Source organism: Pristis pectinata, chromosome 12 (genome assembly GCF_009764475.1).
Source record: "Pristis pectinata isolate sPriPec2 chromosome 12, sPriPec2.1.pri, whole genome shotgun sequence".
Taxonomy (NCBI): Eukaryota; Metazoa; Chordata; class Chondrichthyes; order Rhinopristiformes; family Pristidae; genus Pristis; species Pristis pectinata.
The window spans coordinates 41,701,768-41,724,422 of record NC_067416.1 but is presented as its reverse complement, the minus strand read 5'-3'; the positions used below and the strand labels follow the sequence as shown (position 1 = coordinate 41,724,422).

Genomic DNA, 22,655 nt, shown 5'->3' with positions numbered 1-22,655 from the left:
TCACTGCATATGGCTGGAAGCTAATTTTAATGTCAACCAGAGCTAAGCTGGGTCTCAACCTGAAACATCGACTATTTATTTCCCTCCATAGATGCTGCCTGACCTGTTGAGTTCCTCCAGCATTTTGTGTGTATTGCTCCAGATTCCAGCATCTGCAGAATCTCGTCTCCTGTGTAATCATATATATTTTGCCAGAATCTGAACTAACTGGAATTGCAGTCTAATACTTTGTTTTGCAGAAGTGCACAAGGAAAAGATTGTTAACCTACATTTCTTTTGGTGTATAGAACAAGTTGGCGCTCTGGATGCTCAGAATATCACTGCTGTTTCATGTGGAGAGATGCACACACTAGCATTAAATGATAATGGTCAAGTGTTGGCTTGGGGCCTTGCCAAAGATGGTCAGTTGGGTTTGGTCACCACAGAAGAATTTGTTAGAGTTCCCAGGTAAGCAGTTTATTGAGTTTATTTAGTGATTCACAGTACCTGATACAGAAAGTGTTGAATTAATATGCTAATTGCATTACAATACATATTAAAGATTTTAAAAGTCAATTTTCAAAATAACCAATCAATTTCAAGTTCTGCAATTTCCTGCCCAAATTTAACTTCCTGTCATCTTTCTTGGAGTCATCAATGTACTTAGGTATACAACTTACTACTGTGTCCATGTAGACTGCCTTAATACATTCAGCAATAATCATGAGGTACACTTCACAAATCCAGGCCAACTCCTTGATCACTTTTCATCAGTTAGACTTTTTTTTTGCAGCAAATGGCAAGTCAATATTTTCCTCATATCCCTTAAATAATATGACAATTCCACTGCAAAGACTCAGTCCCCAAGTGTAGAGAACTTTGAAAATGTATAATTAAACATCACCTGTTTCAATATCCTGAAATGGAAATGTCATGGAGATTTAAATCATGTTCTTTTTAGCTCTTTTGTCTTTTATCAGTAGATAAATAAATTTCTCCTATTGCCTTGTTTTATTCATTTGTAAGCTTTTTTTATTATTAACGTTTCATTTGTTAATTATGATTGCTTAGCTACACAACTGAAATTTTGCCTTTTTAATTGTATATTTATTTTGTATGTTACCAAAATGGTTTTGAATACTTCCTGTTGTTTATATGTATGCCCATTGACAGCTTGACCCAGTTTACTATTGTCAGTTTATTTCTCACCCCTTTGAAGTTAGTCATTTAAAAATATTAGTATTGACTTGAGTCAAGTTATAAGATGTTTGAGATGTTATTCAACAGCCTGATTGTTAACCAGTACTGGTTATCAAATCTTATCCTATATATCAGTTCTAAAGAATATCACTCCAGAAAAATACACTGAATGTAGTCTAGAGATTCATTGCCTTCACTGCTGCTTACTATTTCAACTTCCTTCAAATGAATCTCATCAGTACTCTAACATAGTACCCTGATCTCTGAACAACATATTCCTTTATTTCCTGCACTTGCTCCCCACTAAGTACTGGTACATCATGCTACCAGCAAATCTGTAGCTAATTCCCATTAGCAATTTGTAATCTTTATTGTTCTGTATTTTTAGTTGTAATGTTTCCTTTGCTTCATTTTTCTGACGTATTTACTTCCTACTGCTTTAATTATTTCTTACCATTTGTTTGTCATGATTATTGCTACTCTGCTCTCCCAACTACTTTGCCATTATTTATTTCCTGACTATACTCTGCTTATAGCCAGGTCTTTCAGCTGAGCATTTGGTTTTAAATCCTTTGCATTATTTCTTATGTTATGAGCACTTATGAACATAACAATTTTGTGAGTAACTGCTCTGAAAAGCTAGAACTTTAACATTTATATGTTAGTCTTTTTCTTTTAGGACTCTAAAGGCTTTGGCAGAAGTACAGATAGCACAGGTGGCCTGTGGTTATCATCATTCTCTTGCTTTGTCAAGAGGTAAGGAAAGATTTTGGCAGTGCAGTATTTATTACTTTTTATTAGTCCAAACCACGTAAGTTACTTTAGTTAACTTGGCTTCCCCTGTGCTAAATGTAGCTGAGAAATAAATACTCTCCTATATATTGCGTTGTATCAAAACTGATCTGAGTCCATTAGAATCTGTGGAAGATTGTCTCCGTGATCTATATGTCAACTTGTCCCTTTTTTTTGCTGAGTTTTCATGGATTTTAGAACATTGATTCTATTTCTAAAGAATGGGAAAAGAAGGTGCTAATGGGACAACGAAGCTATAAAGGAAAGAATAATAGAGAAGCAGTGAAAATCTGGCAGAGAGGATAGGTTCCCACAGCCTAGGGTCATGGTAAATGAAGAACTGCTTAAAATTTTCTTTTTTGTCATAGCATTTTCAAGTATTTCCTGATGAGAGATGAGAAAAATGTTATTTGTTATTAAATAGCAGATGGCATTGATATTTATGCAGTATCCTATCCGGATGCATCACAGCTTGGTGTGGCAACTTCTGTGCCCAAGAAATTGCAGAGAGTTGTGAACCCAGCCCAGTCCATCACAGTGATCAGCCACCAGCCTCTCCTCCATTGACTCTATCTATACTTCCTGCTGCCTTGGGAAAGCAACCAACATAATCAAGGACCCTTCGCAATCCAGTCATTCTCTCTGCATCCCTCTCCCGTCGGGCAGAAAATAGAGAAGCTTGAGAGCATGTACCATCAGGATGAAAGATTGCTTCTATCCCGCTGTTATCAGACTCTTACAGGGTCCTCTCATATGCTAAAAGATAAACTCTTGATCTCCCAATCTACGTCGTTGTGTCCCTTGCATTTTATTTGTCTACCTGCACTGCACTTTCACTGTAAGTGTAACACTTCGTTCTGTTTTCCATTTTACTGGCTCAGTGTACTTATGTGTGCAATGACCTGTATCAATTGCATGCAGACAAAAGCTTTTCACTATATTTCAGTATATGTGAAAATAATAAACCTCTAACACAGCATATATAAAGTAAGAAAGTATATAGAGAGTAGTTCAGTAGTACAGTTTTTTAATTTGTTGTATTTTTTTTGGCCAACCATCCCCATAATGAACATCTACTGTTCATTGATCCAGTTGCCAATGCTGCTTTAGTTAATGACAAAGTCAAATTAGTTCTGCTGTTTCCTTGGTGATACTCATTGAAAAAGATGTGATTTATACATGTGATTCTTGTGACAGATCTGACTAGAGTGGCAATGTAAAGCACTTTGGAGGCAGTTGTGGCAGTGCTTTCAGCCTACTTACAATATGCCATATAGGCCATTTTCAATGGGTTTATATGTTCTTGTCATCAGGATCTTTGTTCTCCTCAACTCATTCTGTGTTGGAAACTTGATATCTGGCACAGGGTTACTAATTTCTGCATGTTAAGTTACTGATAATTACTCGTGTGCGAGACATCACAACTGGACTTACCTTAATACTGTTTGATGTATTTAAAATGCATGCGATCATTACTGTACTCTTATTTAAATAACATGCATGTGTTGGAAAGAAACTATGCTTATTGTGCATCGTATTTCCTCAGTTTATTTTGTTCTTAATTTTTTTGCAAACTGTCTTTCAGGAAGTCAAGTTTTCTCATGGGGACAGAATAAGAATGGGCAGCTGGGATTAGGTCGAGATATTGGAAACCAGCCATCACCGCAGCCAGTTAGATCTTTAAATGGTGTTCCTTTTGTTCAGCTTGCAGCAGGTGGAGCGCACAGTTTTGCACTCTCATTCTCAGGGGCTGTTTTTGGTTGGGGATCCAACAAATTTGGCCAACTTGGCCTGAATGATGACATTGGTGAGTGTTATGCAATTTATAAAATGTTCCTTAAATCAGTTAAGAAGAGCAAGCAATAATAAAGCAGTAAGAAGCCAATGAGTAATTGTTATGGAACATTTAATACGAACTATTGAAAAATGCTACTCGAGAAGGGAAGGCCGACCAAATCTTGTTTTGGACTTTAATTGTCAAATTTTCTATAGAATATGTTACGAATGTGTGCATTGCCTAAATAATGTAAATGCAAAACTAATCTTATTACTTGGAAAGGAAACTGGTTGCGAGGTCTGTACTGCATTATATTTTATAATTAACATTGTTATATCTGTATCATCTACTGGAACAAGCTGGCTTTGCTCATCTCTGAAAGTTTCAGACGTGCAGTTTATTATTGTGCATGTTACTAATAATTACTAGGTTTGTGGACTTGCTTAATTGATCATCAAAGTGAAAAGAACCTGATAATAAAGCTATTGAATTTGAATTTGTGTCATCAACTCAGACATCAAAAAATTAGACCCTGCTGTATTGGTATTGTTTTGGGCAGGTAGATTTGAGTGTGACTGGATTATAATTGTCTAGGTTAGAGGAGCCACTATCAAACTAAAAAGAAAATGTTTGGCAAAACTGAGATTAGCCACATTTCACTGAAAGGTCAATGCTCAAGTGTGTGAGGCTCTTATATGTTTACAGATTTTCAATTTAAATTTTGAAATCAAAGTTGCCAAACAGAATGCTCCTTGCTGTGTTCAAATCTTTTTATTTAACATATTTTAATCCCAGACAGATATGCTCCTGCCCTGCTGAAATCCCTACGAACACAGAAGATTGTTTACATTTGCTGTGGTGAAGATCATACTGCTGCTCTTACAAAGGTAGTGGTTGTATTTTTGATTTGCATACTGAAAGGGTTTTCAAGTGTATCAATAGATTGGATAATGACATATGCTATCTGACAAAATTTTATGTTTCATAACCCAACCTCCAAACTTGCCATTAGATTATCAAAACAAGTTCACCATTTTCCAGCAATGTGGGAAATGCCTATTGGAAGAATCAGTGGAGACTATAGGACCTGTAGTTAAAAACAAAATAGTTAAAAACTTAATGTGTTTGCCATCTCCTTATGAAGTCACAGAATTATACAGCACAGAAACAGGCCCTTTAACCCAACTCGTCCATGCCAACCAAGTTGTCTCCTTGAGCTAGTCCCATTTGCCAGCATTCAGCCCATATATCTCCAAATCTTTCTAATCCACGTACCTATACAAATATCTTTTAAACCTTGTAATTGTACTCACCTCTACCAATTCCCCTGGCAGCTCTTTCCCAACTCTTATACTCAGTGCTGCATCCAATGAAGACAAGCATGCCATATGCCTCCTTCACCATCTTGTCTGTCTGTGTCACCACTTTCAGAGAACTGTGTAATTGTACCCCTAGGTCTTTCTGTTCTGCATCACTTCCCAGGGCCCTGCCATTCACTGTGTAATTCCTGCCCTGGTTTAACTTCCCGAAGTGCATCATGTTGCACTTGTCTGAGTTAAATTCCATCTGCTATTCATTGGCCCACTTTCCCAGTTGATCTAGAACCTCTTGTAACCTTAGTCAACTTTCTTCACTGTCCCCTATACACTGATTTTGATACCATCTGCAAATTTACAAATTATGCAACCTGTGTTCCAAATTGTTAATTATATATGACAACCAGCAGTAGACCTAGCACCGATCATTGTGGCACACCACTGGTCACAGGCTTCCTGGTCTCCTGTAGAAACTTGGTGCACAGATTTCTAGTTTCTCTTTTGGGTTCAGGTAGACCAAAAGTACTTGGGTTAAGTACTAAATATTCAGGTCCACGTACAGTAAATATTTGGTACCTCAAAAATAGACCTGAAAAAAAAATCAATTTTCTATGAGGAAGATTAAACTTAGGCCTCCTTTGGGCTATGTAGGCCCTCCTGTAGAAAAAGTAAGAGTATATTGCACATCCTTGTGCTAAACCTAACTTGCATGCTAAAATTTCAGATTTTTAGGTTGTTTCATTACTGAGCTATCTCTGGGACTCGTGGGCATTCTGTTTTATTACATATCTTTAGATTTTTTTCTTTTGGAATATTGCTAGCTCTTTTAGTCCATTGTTAGGAAAACACCAGTTGCTTGCTTAAGCTTTTGTCGTCTCTGATATCAACTGGACTCTTACAACTTGCACTCATTTCTCAATCACACTTTATTTACTTGTGTACAAGGAGGACAGTCCGGCCCCTGTCGCTGAACTATTCTAAAGTTTCAACAAAGTTGTCTTTTTTAAACAAATATTGACCAATGAAAATCTTTGGGCACCTTAGAATTCCTCATTTGCATACATAAAATACCAATCACGGTCCATTAATGTAGATGTTAATGACCAATCATGTTAATTGCCAATAATACCTCAGAGTTAGTAAAGTAATTGTCCAATAGTTAGTGTGTGCCTTGCAATCCTTTGTTTGCATCCTTGTCTTGGTTTGGCTGGCGATCTCTGCTCCCATGCCGTACAAAGAGGAGCTATGCTCTCAAGGAGACACAAGAAATTCTGCAGATGCTGGAATCTGGAGCAATACACAAAAAGTGCTGGAGGAACTCAGCAGGACAGGCAGCATCTATGGAAGGAAATAAACAGTCAACGTTTCAGGCCGACACCTTCATCAGGAAAGGAGCAGAAGCCAGAAAAAGAAGGTGGGGGGGAGGGGGAGGAGCACATGCAGGGAGGTGATAGGTGAGTTCAGGTCGGGGAAGGTAGGTGGGAGGGAGAGGAGGAAGGTAGATGGGGGGGGGGGAGGTGGATGATATAATAAGCTGAGAGGTGGTAGAAGGAATCCGATAGGAGAGGGCAGTGGACCATGGAACAAAGGAGGGGAGGAGAGGAGATGGGCAGGTCATCAAGGTGGGGGAAGGGAGTCACAGGAATAAGGGAAGACAAAGGAATGGTGGGGGGCGGGGAAGAAGGGGTGGGATTACCGGAAGTTATAGAAATTGATGTTGAAGCCATCAGGTTGGAGACTCCTAAGGCGGAATATGAGGTGATATTCCTCCATTCTGGGTCTGGTCTCAATGTGGCAGTAGAATGATTGTTCAGTACGGGTGATTGTAGACTGTCTGCAAACCATCTCTGCCTGAATGAGGTCTTAACCTTTGCCTTGCCACAGTGTCCACACTTTAACAGAATGGGCCATTTAGGAGAATTTTTTTTCCCATGCCATGATGTTCTTAAGTAGTTGAGAGTTTTGGAATTCTGTACTCCACAGAGGTGGGGTTGCTTAGTTGTTCATTTTATTCAATATAGAATTAGATTTCTGGAGATGTAATGGAAAAAGAAAATTCTGCAGCTGGATTGATATTCCTCTGATTCTGAGAGCACCCTTTATGTATTGCAGAGCAGGCTTCATGCTCCATGTGCCCTACTATTTCTTATGGTTGATTTCCACCTTCAAAATATAGTTAAAACTCGTACATTTCTTTCCAGGAAGGTGGAGTGTTTACATTTGGTGCTGGAGGCTATGGTCAATTGGGGCATAACAGCACAAACCATGAAATAAATCCAAGGAAAGTCTTTGAATTGATGGGATATGTAATTACACAAATTGCCTGTGGAAGGTTTGTATTCTCTTTTTGTTATAGAGCTTTCATTTACATTTGTTAACGTGCAACATTTAATAGAATTAAAATGCTGGAACATTGTATTTGCTTACATTGCATCAAACTGTGCAATAATCTTTAACTGTTTTTGATATTTCTTCTGTGCTACTTTTTAGTGTCTGTTGGCTTTTCCTCCCACTCCCATGCCTGGTCACAATAAGCAGTGAAAAATATGCTTCGCTGAGCAAGGCTAATTTCAGTAGGAGAAAGTAGGACTAGGTTTGCTAGGTAGGACTTCGTTTTCAGTGATGCGCCAAATTTCCCTTTTATCTCACCAGAGCAGACTTTCCTATATGCCATGTCTTATTTGTAGCCTTGGGTGTACTCGCAATGTATTATTAAATTTGCCTCATTGTGCTATTGCTGTAACTTATTGTAATTCATTGTAAAAGTTTTGCGTCTACCCATTCAATGTGGCTACTTATATAATCAAAAAAATTCTGCCTGCCTTCTTAGTTTGTTAGTTCAGTTTCTTGACTTGGACTTTGTACTGATCTGTAGACAGTAACAAAAATGCTGTAAATACAGAACAGATGATCAGAATCCAGAGAGATAGAAGCAAAGTTAATGTTCCAGGTCAATGGCTTTTCATTAGAATGGGAGAAAGCTAGAAGTGCAACAACATTGCAGAGAAAGGGAGAGGGGCAAAGACAGTGAAAGGGAAGGTTTGTGATAGGGTAGAAACCAGGAGAGACTGAATGACACACTTTTTGTGATACCAAGAGGAGGGTGATAAGAGTGAAAGAAGCGATAGCAAATGGAAGGTCTGTAGGAAGTGTAAATTATCTCTACTTTTCGTGATCTGGGCATGGCTGGTAAGACCAGCGTTTACTGCTGTTGAGAAGATGGTGAGCTGCTTTTTCTTTTTGGACCACTGCTCTCCTTTTGGTAAAGGCATTCCCACAATGCTGTTTGGTAGGGAAATCCAGGAATTAGACTCACGACGATGGTAAAATAGTGATATATTTCCAAATCGGGCTTGGAGGAGAACCTGCAGGAAGTGGTGTTTCCACATACCTGCTACCCTGAGCTAGAGAGGTCACAGGAATGGGAGGTGCTGTTGGAGTAGCTCTGATTAACTGCAGTATATTTTGTAGATTCTATATAATGCATTGGGAGTCTCTAGAATGATAGGTGGGGTACCAGTCAAATAAGCTGCTTTGATCTTAGCAATATCAAGTGAAAAGTAATTCATCATGCTATTGATTTGTGTCTTGTAGATGGGGGAATGGCTCTGATGTCAGAAGATGAGTCATTTGTTCAAAACTCCCAGCCCCAGGCATGCTCTTGTAGCAACAGTATTTATATGCTGGTCCAATTGCGTTTCTGGTCAGGCTGACCTGCAGGATATTGAGGATGGGGACTCTGGGATGGTAATGGCATTGAATATCAAGGGTAGGTGTTAAGACTCTCTATATTTGGAGATGGCCATTGTCTAGCATTTTTATGATGGTAGTGTTACTTGTCACATAACCTATGTCTGAATGTTGTTTAGGTCTTGCTGCAAGCAAATATGGGCTGGTCTATTTGATGAGGCAGCTGCGAATGGAATTGAACATTGTACAATCGTTAGCAGACATCCCACTTCTGATCCTATGATGGAAAGAAGGTTGCTAATAAAGGAACTGAAGATTGTTAAACCTAGAACACTGCCTGGAGGAACGCCTGCAGTGCTGTCCTGCAACTGGGATAATTGACCTCCAACAGCCTAGTTGTACAGCTAGCAGAAAAACACTATGATGCATGAGGAACTCTTAAGAAAGGTCCTGACCCGAAATATTGACTGCCTGCTTTTCTTCACGGATGCTGACTGGCCTGCTGAGTTCCTCAAGCATCATAGTGTTTTTCATCTAGATTCTGGCATCTGCAGTCCTTTGTTTCTCTGTACAGCTAGCAGAGCTGCTGCCTCTCAGCTCCAGCAGCTGGGTACAATCCTGACCTCTAGTGCTGTCTTTGTGGAATTTGCATGTTCTCCCTGTGACCATTAAGTTTCCCCTGGATGCTCTGGTTTCTTCTTACATCCCAAAAATATGCAGGTTGATACAGTAATTGAGCATTGTAAATTGCCCCTAGAACATAGATGAGTGGTAGAATCTGGGCAAGTTGATGGGAATGTAGGGACTGTAATATAGGTTAGGGTAGGATTATTGTGAAAATAGATGTTTGATGGTCAGTGCAGACTCCAGTGAGCTGAAGGGCTTGTCTCTGTGCTATATCACCCTGAGTCAATGAGCTCTTTGGTGTGAGGTATGACTAAATCCATTGCTGAGTAAATGCCAGTGTTGTAACTGTACTGGGACAGTTTGTTAAAGACGCATCTAGTTCTGGAGCACAAGTGTTTTCTGGTCCATTAAACTTTGTTGTCTAGGCACTTCTTGATATTATGTGCAGCTAAGGACAGTTGAGGGTAGTCAGGAGGAGATTTCCTTGCTCATGTTTGACCTGATGCCATGACACTTAATGGGGTCAGATTGAATATTGAGGGCTCCAAAGGCTACTTCCTCCTGCTTATGTAACCACTGTGCTGCCACCTCTAGTTAGTTGGTCCTACTGTCCAAACAGTGCATACGCAAGAATTGTGATAGAGGATTCTGTGTGTACAACTATGTCAAACTGTTGCTTGATTATTCTGTGGCCTTTTCTCTATTTAGAGAGGAGGACTTGGCAAAGTTAACTGGACTAAAAGCAACTTTTCCATATCTTAATTATTTGATGCCCAGGTCAATACACAGTGCCCATCTATTTTATTCTTTCTTTGTTTGAATGTAACATTAATAACATAACTGAGTGGCTTCCTAAACCATTTCAGAATATGTTGAAGAATCAATTACACAATGTGAGCCAGGAGTCACCTATCGACCAGACCTTGTAAGATTGACAGATTTCCTCCTCCAAAGAACATTAATTTTACGGCATTCTGGTCATTTTTGTGGTCATCATTACTAAGATCAGTTTTTGTTGTTTTTCCAAACTCCAGATTATTAACTGGAATTAAATTTCACAACTGCTATGATGCAATTTGAGATCAGGCCTGGGGATTACTAAACTGATGATTTAACCACTGTGCCACCAGCATAGGAAGGAAAAAAATGAAATCTGAAATAATGGAAAGGAAGGAGAAAAAAAAACTCTTAGAATTCTGAGATATAAGCTTCTAACATTCAGGACTCAACACTGACTTCAACAATTTCAGTCGATCAGTCATTGAATCCTTCCTCAGCTGCTCGTAATGTCAAGAAGTGCCTAGACAATCATCGATCAACTGAAATTGTTGAAGTCAGTGCTTGAGTCCTGAATGTTGGAAGCACAGGCGCTATTCCTTAAGCCTATGTTGAGCTTCATTAGAACTGTACGTGACGGTTAAATTAGAGGCAGTTAAAATGGAGATTAGATTAGGAGGGGTTGGCAAATTAAATTGATAGGCAACTAGAATTTCAGGATCACCTATGTAGACTGATTGGAGGTGTTCCACAAAACAGTGGTACTTTGCACTCTCAACCTCTCCCCTCTCTCCCAGAACAAAGATAGCATTCCCCTTGACCTCGTGTTCCATATGACTAGCCTCAACATTCAACAGATCATTCTCCATAATATCTCATGCATCTCTACTCCCAGACACATTTTGCATCCTTCTCCCAACCATCCTTCTCTTCCCCCCCCCACCCCCCCCCCCCCCAAACATTCCAAAGGGATCATTTTTTAATTGACACACTGGATCATTCTTTAATTTCCACCAACATCTACTCTTATAACATTTTCCCTTACAACTAAAGAAGGTGTAACACCTATCTTTTTACCTCCTGTACTTCAGAGGTCCAAACACAAAGCAGCACTTGTACTTACTGCATTTTGGTGTATTGCATCTCATGTTCTTATTGCCTTCCCTTCTACTTTGAGAAATCCAGATGTAAATCAGGTGACTTATTTGCAGAATACCACCTCCAGGTGTAGCTTTTGTTAAACACTAGCATTTACCAACCTCTTAGCTGATGCCTTTACTCTTGGTTTTCTTCCTATCATAGATCTTACCTTTTGTTCTATAAGTCCTCATCTTCTCTACTATGTTAAGTGTTTGATTTCTGACTTTTTTTTACCCCACTGTTCTGTTGAAAGGTATTGACTAGAAGCATTAACTCTCTTCCATAGGAGTGGTTTCTCTTTCCATAGGTGCTGTCTGACCTGTTGAGTATTTCCAGCGTTTTCTGTTTTCATTTCAGCTTTCCAGCATCTGCAGTATTTTGCTTTTGAATTTTGTTTGAATCAGATTGACAGCTGACAAAAGAATGCTCTTTACTCTACCTTGATAGTAATCTGATTAAAATGGTCACTTGCTTGTTGTAGAACTTGCCAAATGAAAATCAGACAGCAATAGTCTGCTCAGTCAGGTTACTATCTAGGCAGTGAAGGTAAAAGTTAGCTCCACATCTTTTTAATTTGACAATCTTTAAAATAACATTAAAAGAAAATATGCTTTTGAAATGAACATTTTTATGTAAATAAACTTAATGCAAAGAGCTTTCATGCTCTAAATACTGGATTTCTGCATAACAAATTGACAATGTGCTTATTCAATTTTCATAAATTAGTGGCCCTAACAAGAATTTCGTTTTGCTTTCTATGGTCTGTTAACTAAAAGGTGATTGATTTTGAAATTGTCTTCTTTTTTAAACAAAAGGCAGCACACACTAGCATTTGTTCCATCCTCTGGAAAGGTATACTCATTTGGTCTTGGCGGAAATGGTCAACTAGGAACTGGTTCTACAAGTAACAGAAAAAGTCCCTCTACAGTGAGAGGAGCCTGGATTCCTCATGGTCCCAGTAGGTATATGCTTTTATGAAAAAATTTCTTAAATTCTCCAGTGTACAGTTCCTCCAAATATGTTGTTGTCATTCTTTTGCATCACTCATCTCAGAAGTATACAGAACGGTAGTCTGTTTTCTGAGTAACAATGATTATGATGTTTTTGCAAAAGCTGTATACTGCAGATGCTGGAAAAGTGAAATAAAAATGGAACTGAGTTCTGAGGAAAGGTCATTGTCCTAAAACGTTAACTTTTTTTTTTGTCTCTCCATGGATGCTGCGTGACTTGTTGAGCCTTTCCAGCATTTTCTCTTTTTATTTCTTTCATTTTATACTATTTCTAAAATTATTACATTTCAGTTAATATCCACTTTCTCAGTAGCTGCCTCAGGCCAACCTCAAGCTAAATGTAAACATAGAATCTTGTAAAATTTCTCAATTTTGAGCAATTAAATAGTCTTTCTGTGTATGAAAAAAAAATTACATCCTGTTCAACACATCATGACTTCTAGGATCACGTTGTGTTTGTTCAATTCATACAGTTTTTCTTCTGGGTTTAACCAAAAAATTGTAAATAGTGCTTTCAGTAATGTGATCTCAAATAAATTACAGAAGATGCTTCCACCTAGATGCTGGAAGTGCCTAAGATTTGAACCAGGTCTTGTAGAAAATGTAGTATTCTGATATTTTAACCAATTTTATTCAATATTGCAGATACTCAAAACTACTTTTGTGTGAAAAGTATTTTTGCTGGAGGAGACCAAAGTTTTGCACATTATTGCAGTTTGCAGGTAAAACTAAGCATTTTATTTGAAATATTTCTTGAAGTGAAATGTTGTGATTAACATCTGTTTTTGAAGTTATGATCCATAATTTTCTTAGCTCAGCAGAGAAACCAAATATTTCAAATAGCAAGGTGCAATCAATTTGACAAGTATTTTCCTCATTCTCAGCAGTATGACATTGAATTTTTTTTTGATTTCTGTATATTTTAAGAAATAATGCCCAAAAATGCACACTTTAATGAATCAAAACTGCAAAAATGGGTTGCAACAGACACCATTGATAAGTATTTGGAGGGGGTTGATGTGGAAGTTTGTTGTTGTGGTAGGAGACAAGGGGAAGCAACGTAGTGAATATGATATAAAATGTAAATATCAGTTAAAATTAATGCTGATTTCCACCACCACCCCCCCCCCCCCAATCCTGATTTATTTGAAGGTTATTCTTGTTCCTGACTCGTGTACAAAGCTACCGGCAATGAAGTAATATTGTCAGTTACAAATAGAGTGCAATAGCAGATGCAAGAGAAAATCAAATAAGCTACTAGAGGTGATAAAAAGTTAAGGAGGGTATCAGAGAAGAAACATTTGCCTTGAGCAAAATATAAACAAAGCAAGAGTCATGAGAACTCTGATGGATTTGAGTATGCTTCTGAACCTGGTTTTTAAAAAAAAGAGCAAAACTAGAACCAGCATGCTTCCTAAGTGCATCAAATTGCCTAAGAAAGATGGCATAAATACATACCACTTTGGTGAGCCATAATGGGTCTCCGGGGGGGGGGGGAGATTCAATGTGGACAACAGATTTGCTGGAAGCTTTTAGTAACAAGTGGACACTGCAGATTGTTGCCGACAAGTTTTTCACTGTACTTCAGTACAAGTGACAATAATAAACCAATACAAGAATGAGATTACAACATAATCCCTTGGTGCATTTTTGGTTAATTAAGTCACTTGTTTTGTGGGTGCATGTCTTCAATGGAAGCACAAACATATTTGCCATTGGTCTTGTCTAATGTATCCCAAATGGTTCAAGAAAACTGGATTATTATCCAAAACAAAATTCAAACAAAAAAAATAACTTTTTTGGAATGGTGATATAACAAAAAAATCTGTAATTCAGACATTTGAAAGTTAAGAAATTGCTTTATGCGGTTATGAAATTCTGAGTTGCAGAAACAAATTAGACATTTGTTTAAAACATAATAGCTGGTCCTGAAGTTTGGCTAGTTAGCTCCAGAAAGTGGACATGATAGGTCAAAAATGGCTGCCTCCTGTGCCATAAATTTCTATGGTGCTAAATTATAGACTCTTATTTATACTGTCAAATGCAGAAATTCATGAATTTGATTCAGGTTAAATTTGATAGTTACCTGGACTGTTAGAATCTCGCAGCAAAGCCTTGTTGGAATTCCTCAGCATCATTTTGAAGAGTCTTCTCTCTGATCCTGCACCATCTGATCTAAGATCACACTGACTCCAGTGAGGGAAAAGATTGGGAGTGACAGATTAAGAAGTTCTTTTAAATTATTTTGTTTCACTTAAATGTTGTAAAGTGTTTTGTGGATTTTGTTTGGTGGTCTTGGGTTCAATTATAAATGTTAATGCTTAATTTTAATTATTTATTTAGATGTTAATAGCTTTTAAACATCTCAGTGTCAGACCTTTTTAAAAAAAAGCATTTAAAGCTTTTATGCAGACAAAGCCTTGTTCCCACAGTCTTTCCAGCTGTTAACATTTTCAGGGGCATTTTGAGGACAGGGCCTTCATTGCCAGAGGCAGTGCTGCTGTTCAGATGATGCTGCTGAACTCCAGAAAGTAGAATGCCACTGAAATAGCTTGTCTAGATACAGAATAAGGAAGTGTGGGCAAGAGGGACTGGACCAGCAAGATCCACCCAATTGAAAACAGGATGGCAAGCCTGTTGCTAAGAATCGGCTTCACCAACACCCTGTTTAAATTGCATTATCGAACAATGTGTTAGTTAAACTGTCCTGTTTGGTCAAATGTTAATTTCTGCAGATCCAGTGTTTGTGTTAATTTCTGTTGATTCAACTGTTAAGTTTCTTGAATAATAGTTACATCACATTTATTCACATTTTCTGCAGTACCATATTCAAATATTCTTTTTCGCCAGTTAATTGTGCTTTTTCTTCTCAAGAATTCCATGCCACCAGATGACTTCAGATTTCCTAATCCATCAAAACACATACTTACAGTAAACGAAGCGGTCATCCAGAAATGGATGAGCTATCCTCCAGGAAGGATTCCTTCAGATGCAGCTAAGTAAGTAACCAGTGGCTCTGTTGTGCACCAGTCTTTTCAAAATTCTTGGCACATATGCTATTTGAGTTTGTTCACTTTATTTATTACTGCTTTTCATAAAATAGTCTGAATTTTAAATGTGATAAAAGGAAGGCAAGGCACATTGACTTGATACAAATAGTTATGCAATTTAAAGGTAGTATTTACTTTGTGGATAAAGGTATTAATGTATGAAACTGCATGATGTTAAAAACTTGTTTTCTTTTGAATACTGATAAAGCTAATTGATTATACAGGGTAAAATATCTTCACTACTTCAATGTAGATGTGCATTCTTCTCACTCCTCAAAGTCTGCAGATGCTGGAAATCTGAAATAAAAGAGAGTGGTTGAAATATTCAGCATCAGTGAGAAAGAAACAGCTAATATTTCTGGTCAATGATCTTTCATCAGAAAACTTCTCCATATCCAGAAGTATTAGAAGTTATGATCTACACTGCGCTAAATGGAGTCCTTACACACTTCGTCTTGGTTTGTAGTCTCTGGGTAGATCCTTAGCCACTAACTGTCCACAGCATCCTTTTTCTACCAGTACATAATTACTGGGATGCATACTTGCCTTGTTCCATAGAACCATACAGCACAAAACAGGCCCTTCAGCCCACCATGTTGTGCCGTCCATCAAGCCACCTTCACACTATCTAACCCTTTCCTCCCGCATATCCTTCTATCTCCCCTTCCTCCATATGCCTATCCAACAAACTCTTGAACCTGTCCAATGTATCTGCCTCCACCAACACCCCAGGCAGTGCATTCCATGCACCACCCACTCTCTGGGTGAAAAACCTCCCCCTGACATCTCCCCTGAACCTCCCACCCATAACCTTAAAGCCATGCCCTCTTGTCTTGAGCATTGATACCCTGGGAAGGAGGCGCTGGCTATCTACTCTATCTATTCCTCTCAATATTTTATATACCTCTATTATGTCTCCTCTCATCCTCCTCCTTTCCAGTGAATAATGCCCTAACACCTTAAGCCTTTGCTCATATTCCATACGCTGTAATCTAGGTAGCATCCTGGTAAATCTCCTCTGCACCCTCTCCAACGCCTCCACATCCTTCCTATAATGCGGCGACCAAAACTGAACACAGTACTCTAAGTGTGGTGTAACTAGAGTTTTGTAAAGCTGCATCATCGCTTCGCAGCTCTTAAACTCAATCCCACGATTTATGAAAGCTAACATCCCATAGGCCTTCTTAACTGCTCTATCCACCTATGAGGCAACTTTCAGTGAACTGTGACTATGAACCCCCAGATCCCTCTGCTCCTCTACCCTGCCAAGTACCTTGCCATTTACCCTGTACTCTGCCCTGAAGTTTGTCCTTCCAAAGTGTACCACCTCACACTTCTCCGGATTGAACTCCATCTGCCACTTGTCAGCCCAGCTCTGCATCCTATCAATATCCCTCTAAGTTCCGACAGCCCTCCACACTATCCACAACACCGCCGATCTTAGTGTCGTCCGCAAACTTACTAACCCAGCCTTCTACCCCCTCATCTAAGTCATCTATAAATATCACGAGAAGTAGAGGTCCCAGAACCGATCCCTGCGGGACACCACTAGTCACTGCCCTCCAATCCGATTCCGTTTTTATGGTGTCATTTGCAGCTTCTGTTTAAGTTGCATCCCAGAACAATTTGTTAGTTAAAAGAATATATTAAAACTTTGGAATATAAAACTATTAATTTAGTAAAATTTGTAGTTGGAAGCATTGAAGTGTTTTGGTTATAGGAAAAGTTTTTCTCATTTTTATTTTTGAAGTTTAGGCCTTCTCATTTTTTACACTACATTATTTCCAGAGTTTGTCCAGATTTGTGTGTAGAATTGAGGGAGATCCCAGCTTGGCCAGAAACTTGTTATTAATTGTTAAGGAATGGAAGGAGCTAAACAAGCACAGGAATGCAACTGATGATTATCCATGACCATTGGGAATAACACCGTTTTTGCGACCTTTCAATAGACCTGTTCACTATTGTGATTTCACTGTGGGTGTACACCCAAAATGGTGTGCTGGTACTTGCCTGGTAACAATCTATCAATCAGGATTCAAAGCTCATACATTTGTTTCATCAAAATCTCACATGCATAGAACTCCTGTAGTGCCAGCTAGTCATCCAAGCCTATTACACAAAGCTCTATTACATGAGCTTCTGCTGTGGGAGAGAAGAATTTGTAGATGGAAACAACAGAAGCTCACTGTAGGAGAGAGATGCTTTTTGCCTGTTCAAGCCCCCACGAAGGAGATGGCACTGTTGTTTATCAGAAGGACCATTGCTGCAACTGTGGCCTAAAGCAATTAATCCCCCTTGCGTTCCTAATTTGCTCTGCCCCACACTGTTCTGATTCATAAACTGCAGATGGATCTAAGCTTCCACCTATAGCGTTCTTTCACTCATTTGCACTAGTCCTGTTATTTTCCTTTCGGATATCTAAGCAGTCTAACCTGGCCAGATGATGGAGGGAGACCAAGAGGAGAGATGATAATAATGCATCATCACGTGAACTCTCATTTGGGCAGACAAGCTCAGATATTAACTCTGAAGAGTCACATAAGGGCAGGATCTGTAAGTGAAATACCTGGCACAAGTGTGTGCAGATGGGACAAGGTGCAAGAATGACAGGGTGCCAATTATCATTAACTGATAATTGCTCTTCTGCAGAATACTCAAATTAGCCAGGAAATGGAAGAAAACTGGCGGTGGTCTGGTACACTGGGGAAACCTGCCTGGAAGTCACTGTCAAATGTTAAGGTGCAGGGAGAAGTCAGACTGCTACCGTTGTGGCTGTGGATTAGTACTCAAAGGCTCACAATAATCCTTCAATATTTCCTGCAATAGGTTACTGGTAAACCATTTTACCCAGAGGAGTGATGGTACTCTCTCAGAATCACAGGATATTTGCTGCCACTTCACCCTTACCTTTATTACTGTCTGGGCTGCCCCTGGCCACTGAAGACCTTGTGCAGTTTGAAGCCAGAGTTCAAGGATCACCTGCAGCCTTCCACCATGCATGCTGTTGCCACTGAGTAAATGCTTTGCTGTAGAAGTAGGTCAAACAAAAGCATGCAGAATAGAGCCATTAAGAGAATATGCAGGGTGATTAATTTACATTTGACTGGAAAATTACATGATTTCAATAGAATGTTCATTGACAGGGAGATAGAGTCTGGAACTGCTGATGAATGTAGTTTTGGGAGTTGCACTTGGATATAGCCTTGGATTCTTTATATACAGTCTATACAAAACAAGGCTTCCTTGATTGTAGCCAGACTTCCCCTTCCCTCTTGTAGAGAATAGGCTGTATATGGGATCAGTAGCATCAAATGAGCATTGCACATTATTAGCATCATAATTTGTCTGCCTTCATATTTCTTGTGGACAAGCTCTTTGCCAAGATGGTATCCATTGGAATTACGTGTGTCATAGACCATTTTTTTTATATCATAAAAGCACTCGATGTACCAAAAAGCACTACTGAGCTCAGTTTCTTGCCCAGAATCTTTCCTTTGTGACATATTTCTTGTATCACTTGTGGATTGTGGACACTGCACAATTGTGTAGCAGCCACTAATCTAGCAAACTCCAATGGTTTATGACTTAATAATTACTGGAAGCGTTCTCTAGACCAGAAAACTGTAAACCTTACATTCCCTTGCTTCTCTTCATAACAACATTTAAATACGAAGCTGCAGGCATGACTTCCTTAGTGCCAGAGAATTAAAATGGACAGAATTTATAAGGTGCATCAGGAGGGTTTCTTGACAAAATGTATAGATATTGCAACCAGGGAAGGGGCCATACAGGACCTTCCATTAGGAAATGAGCCAGACCAGGTGATTGGAGTTTCAGTGGAAGAGCATTTTGGGAACAATGATCATGTCTCTAGTTATGGGTAAGGATGGGGTGGGGGGGGGGGTGGTTGCTAAATTGGGGATATGCTAATTACAACAGTATTAGGCAGGAGCTGGGGAGAGTAGATTGGAAGCAGCTATTATTGGTTAAGTCCAGATCTGACGTGGGAGTTGTTTAAAGGCCAGCTGGTTAGAATTTGTGACGAAGGAAGAAAGACTAGGATGGCAAAGTTTGGGAACGTTGGATGATGAGATGTTGTAAACTTAGTTTAAAAAAAGGTAAAAGAAAGCTTATGCAAGGTTTAGGAAGCTGAAGTTGGATGGGGCACTTGAGGAATATAAAGGAGGTAGGAAAATACATTGAATCAGGAGGGCTAAAATGGACCGTGAAACGTCCTTGCTGATTAGGATTAAATCTCAGGCATTTTATACCTGCGTTTAAAAACAAGGGTGGCTAGGGAGAGGGTAGGACCACTCGAGGACAAAGGAGGGAATTTGTGCCTGGAGCCAGAGGAAATGGGTGAAGAACTAAATGAATACTTGGCATCACATGGAAGGTGGTGAGCTCAAGAAAGGGCATGCTGATATTCTAGGAAATATTGATCTCAAGAAGGAGGAGATAGATGTTGGGTCACTTGAAGAACATTAATTTTTGAGGATATCTTCCTTCAGTAGTCAAGTTATGCACACCTTGACTAACAGTGCAATGCCACCTCTTTTACACTGCCTTCTGTCTCGCTTGAAAATTCTGTACCCCGGTATACTGAGTTGCCAGTCCTGCCCATCTTTCAGCTAGGTCTCAGTGACATCCGTGTTAGTTAAAGCTTCTGAGTTGATCTACCTTGTTAGATTTCTTGCATTAAAATAGATGGAATTTAGCTTTGTATTACCCTCTGTACCACCCTGGAGGTTTTGGATGAGGACCACATTTGAAAAACCTTCATGGAAAAGCTGTTGCAGATACACGAGATGATTGGTGTGTTGTCAGCTCTGCCTTACCAAATGCAGGAGATGACAGGAGGCAAATTGTGCAGAGCTAGAAGTGCATTGCTTCTTTGGAGACTGCAGGAAGTTCTCTGCTGGGATTTGGTGAATGTCCCCTCAAAGTGGCTATTAGGTTAAATAGCAGCTGCATTGGAAGTTACCATTTTACTGGCTTCATGAAGTTTCATGCTTATCTAGATAGAACTATGGTCTTTCCTACACAGGAGTAACTTGATTCTATTGACAATCAGCAAGAGCCCAACCTGAGCTTTTAGTTTTAATTCAGCAGCAAGGTACCAGTCATGAGCAGATTTCTGCCCTCCATGGATGAAGAGATGCTTTCCATGAACAGCTTGCTCTTTTCTAGGAGCAAAGTGATACCACACAGCAGCAGCTGGCTGTCTCTATGAACAGAGATGCTGCACATCAGAGGAGAGTTCTCTTGCTTGATTAAAGATATGGACCTGTGTGAGCAGTTCACTCAGATAGAAATATTGCACCCTAGAACTCTTCTGCAGGAGCATTTGTGATTTAAGTAAATGTTTTTGACTGTGTAGTTTGTGTATGCATATTATGACATGGCAACACTGAAATTTATTTTGGCCCAGGTCTTTCTCTTAAAAGCCAGTAGATCTGTTCAGATATGTGCACAGCACCTATGGCAATGAAGACTTCACAGACTTCCCTTGCTCTCAGGTTGGGAAATCTGTTCTCAGTGGTCTCACCAAATTCAATGGGAAGAAACAGCTGCTGGGAGAATTGTAAGAGGTCTTTTTATTTGATGCGAGTCATTAAGTTTAATTGTGATTATTTTAAAGTTTTTTTTGTGTTTTAATTCTTTAAAATTGTTTAACTTTTAGTTGTTCATAAATTCCAAGGAAATGCATGACATTTGATTTTCAGTGATAACTTCAATAACCTGTGAGCCTTGAAGTTGAGGCATCACTGGTTATGAAAATCATGCTGGAATGTAGCTGCCCACTTGGGTGTCCCATCGACTCGTCTCCCAGCGAAGGACTATGGAAGAAACACTGGAAGAAACAGTATGGTTCAACAGCAAACAAATGTCCATTCTGGATCAGTGTAAGATTGCCAATAACTTAAAAATAGGCACATAATAAGTCAGTTCCAAAAATTCTCTACTGCTTAAGCGTGCCTAAGTAGTCTATATTCAAGGTATATTGTTCCCTGAAATATCATTAAGTTGTCATAAGAGAAAAATCATTTTCATATTCTTGAAGAATTTTCTTGTATTTTGGGTTGCATTGGAGATTTTTTTTACAGAATAGAGTGACTACCTTTTAACTTTGACCATAAAGCAAAAGTACTTACAGTTTGATCCTCTCAGGATACAGGAATTTGTCATTCCATGCATAAAGTTCACTTGAAGAGCATAGAAAAACTTTTCTTTTGTTATGAGTACTTGTAACTTACATAATGTGTTTTTTTCCTTCCCCTAGTGAAGTTGATACCGTGTTCTCATCAGCGGGCTGCCTAAATGGAAGCTTTCTTGCCTTTAGGTAATACAATTTAAAAAATCCTGAGATTGACATCATTTTCTGAATACACTGCAACTTTCATGTAACCTGAGTGTTAAATTTATACAAATTTAACACCCACCTTGTAAGCCACCTGTGTTATAAGTGAAATTACATTTATCCTGTTTCCACCTTGGAGTACATGATAAAAACTGCTATTTAATGAGGCACATTATATTGAGGTTGCACTGTGGGAATCTTTAATATTCTAGAGCAGTAAAAAAATTCAGTAAACGTCTACAATATTGAATAATCTAATGGCAAATGTTTTACATCTCAAGCCATAAAAGACACTGTATATTTTTAATTTCTTTGAATGTTACTTGAGTTTGCAACTGTGATCCTTTCTGTAAAAAAAAACATGCTTAGCAAGGAATTGATGAAATGCATGGCACCTTTTAATACATCCAGTTGTCTAGATTAAGCACTTCCAAATCATTTGATTTCAGTATGATGTCCTTTTGTGCCTGTAAATCCTTCCATAAACACTTTAAAAACTGCAAACACTTCATAATAAATAATTTTAAATAGTCCATTAAGTTTAGACCACAAGGAACAGGAGCTGAATTGGGCCATTTGGCCCATCGAGTCTGCTCTGCCATTCAGTTGTGACTGCCTTTTTTGTTAAACCCCCTGACCAATCAGGAACCTATCAATCTCTGCCTTAAGTACACCCAATGACTTGGCCTCCACAGCCCTCTGTGACAGTGAATTCCACAGATTCACCACACTCTGGCTGAAGAAATTCCTCCTCATCTCAGTTTTAAAAGGACATCATTTGAATCTGAGGGCAAAGCCTCAGAATATAAACTCTCCTACTAATGGAAACATCCCTTCCATTTTATCTTTCAGTATCCAGTAGGTTTCAGTGAGATTCCTCCTTCATCCTGAACTCCATCAAGTACAGGCTCAGAGACATTAAAGGTTCCTCCTATG

The 22,655-nt window shown here is 39.0% G+C and overlaps 1 protein-coding gene across 2 annotated transcripts in view; it reads left to right on the top strand.

The window, feature by feature from the left end:
* Positions 1 to 22,655, top strand: part of herc4 (HECT and RLD domain containing E3 ubiquitin protein ligase 4) — a 69,418-nt gene that overhangs the window by 20,750 nt on the left and 26,013 nt on the right. For both annotated transcript variants that reach the window (XR_007957287.1, XM_052027569.1), the window contains exons 3-11: positions 288 to 447; positions 1,859 to 1,935; positions 3,557 to 3,778; positions 4,544 to 4,635; positions 7,266 to 7,396; positions 12,114 to 12,256; positions 12,954 to 13,030; positions 15,183 to 15,307; positions 21,642 to 21,701. Coding sequence is in view for 1 of the 2 variants with exons in the window: in XM_052027569.1 (XP_051883529.1) it covers positions 288 to 447; positions 1,859 to 1,935; positions 3,557 to 3,778; positions 4,544 to 4,635; positions 7,266 to 7,396; positions 12,114 to 12,256; positions 12,954 to 13,030; positions 15,183 to 15,307; positions 21,642 to 21,701 (1,087 nt within the window). In the remaining variant the exon portion in view is untranslated. The remainder of the gene's footprint in view (positions 1 to 287; positions 448 to 1,858; positions 1,936 to 3,556; positions 3,779 to 4,543; positions 4,636 to 7,265; positions 7,397 to 12,113; positions 12,257 to 12,953; positions 13,031 to 15,182; positions 15,308 to 21,641; positions 21,702 to 22,655) is intronic.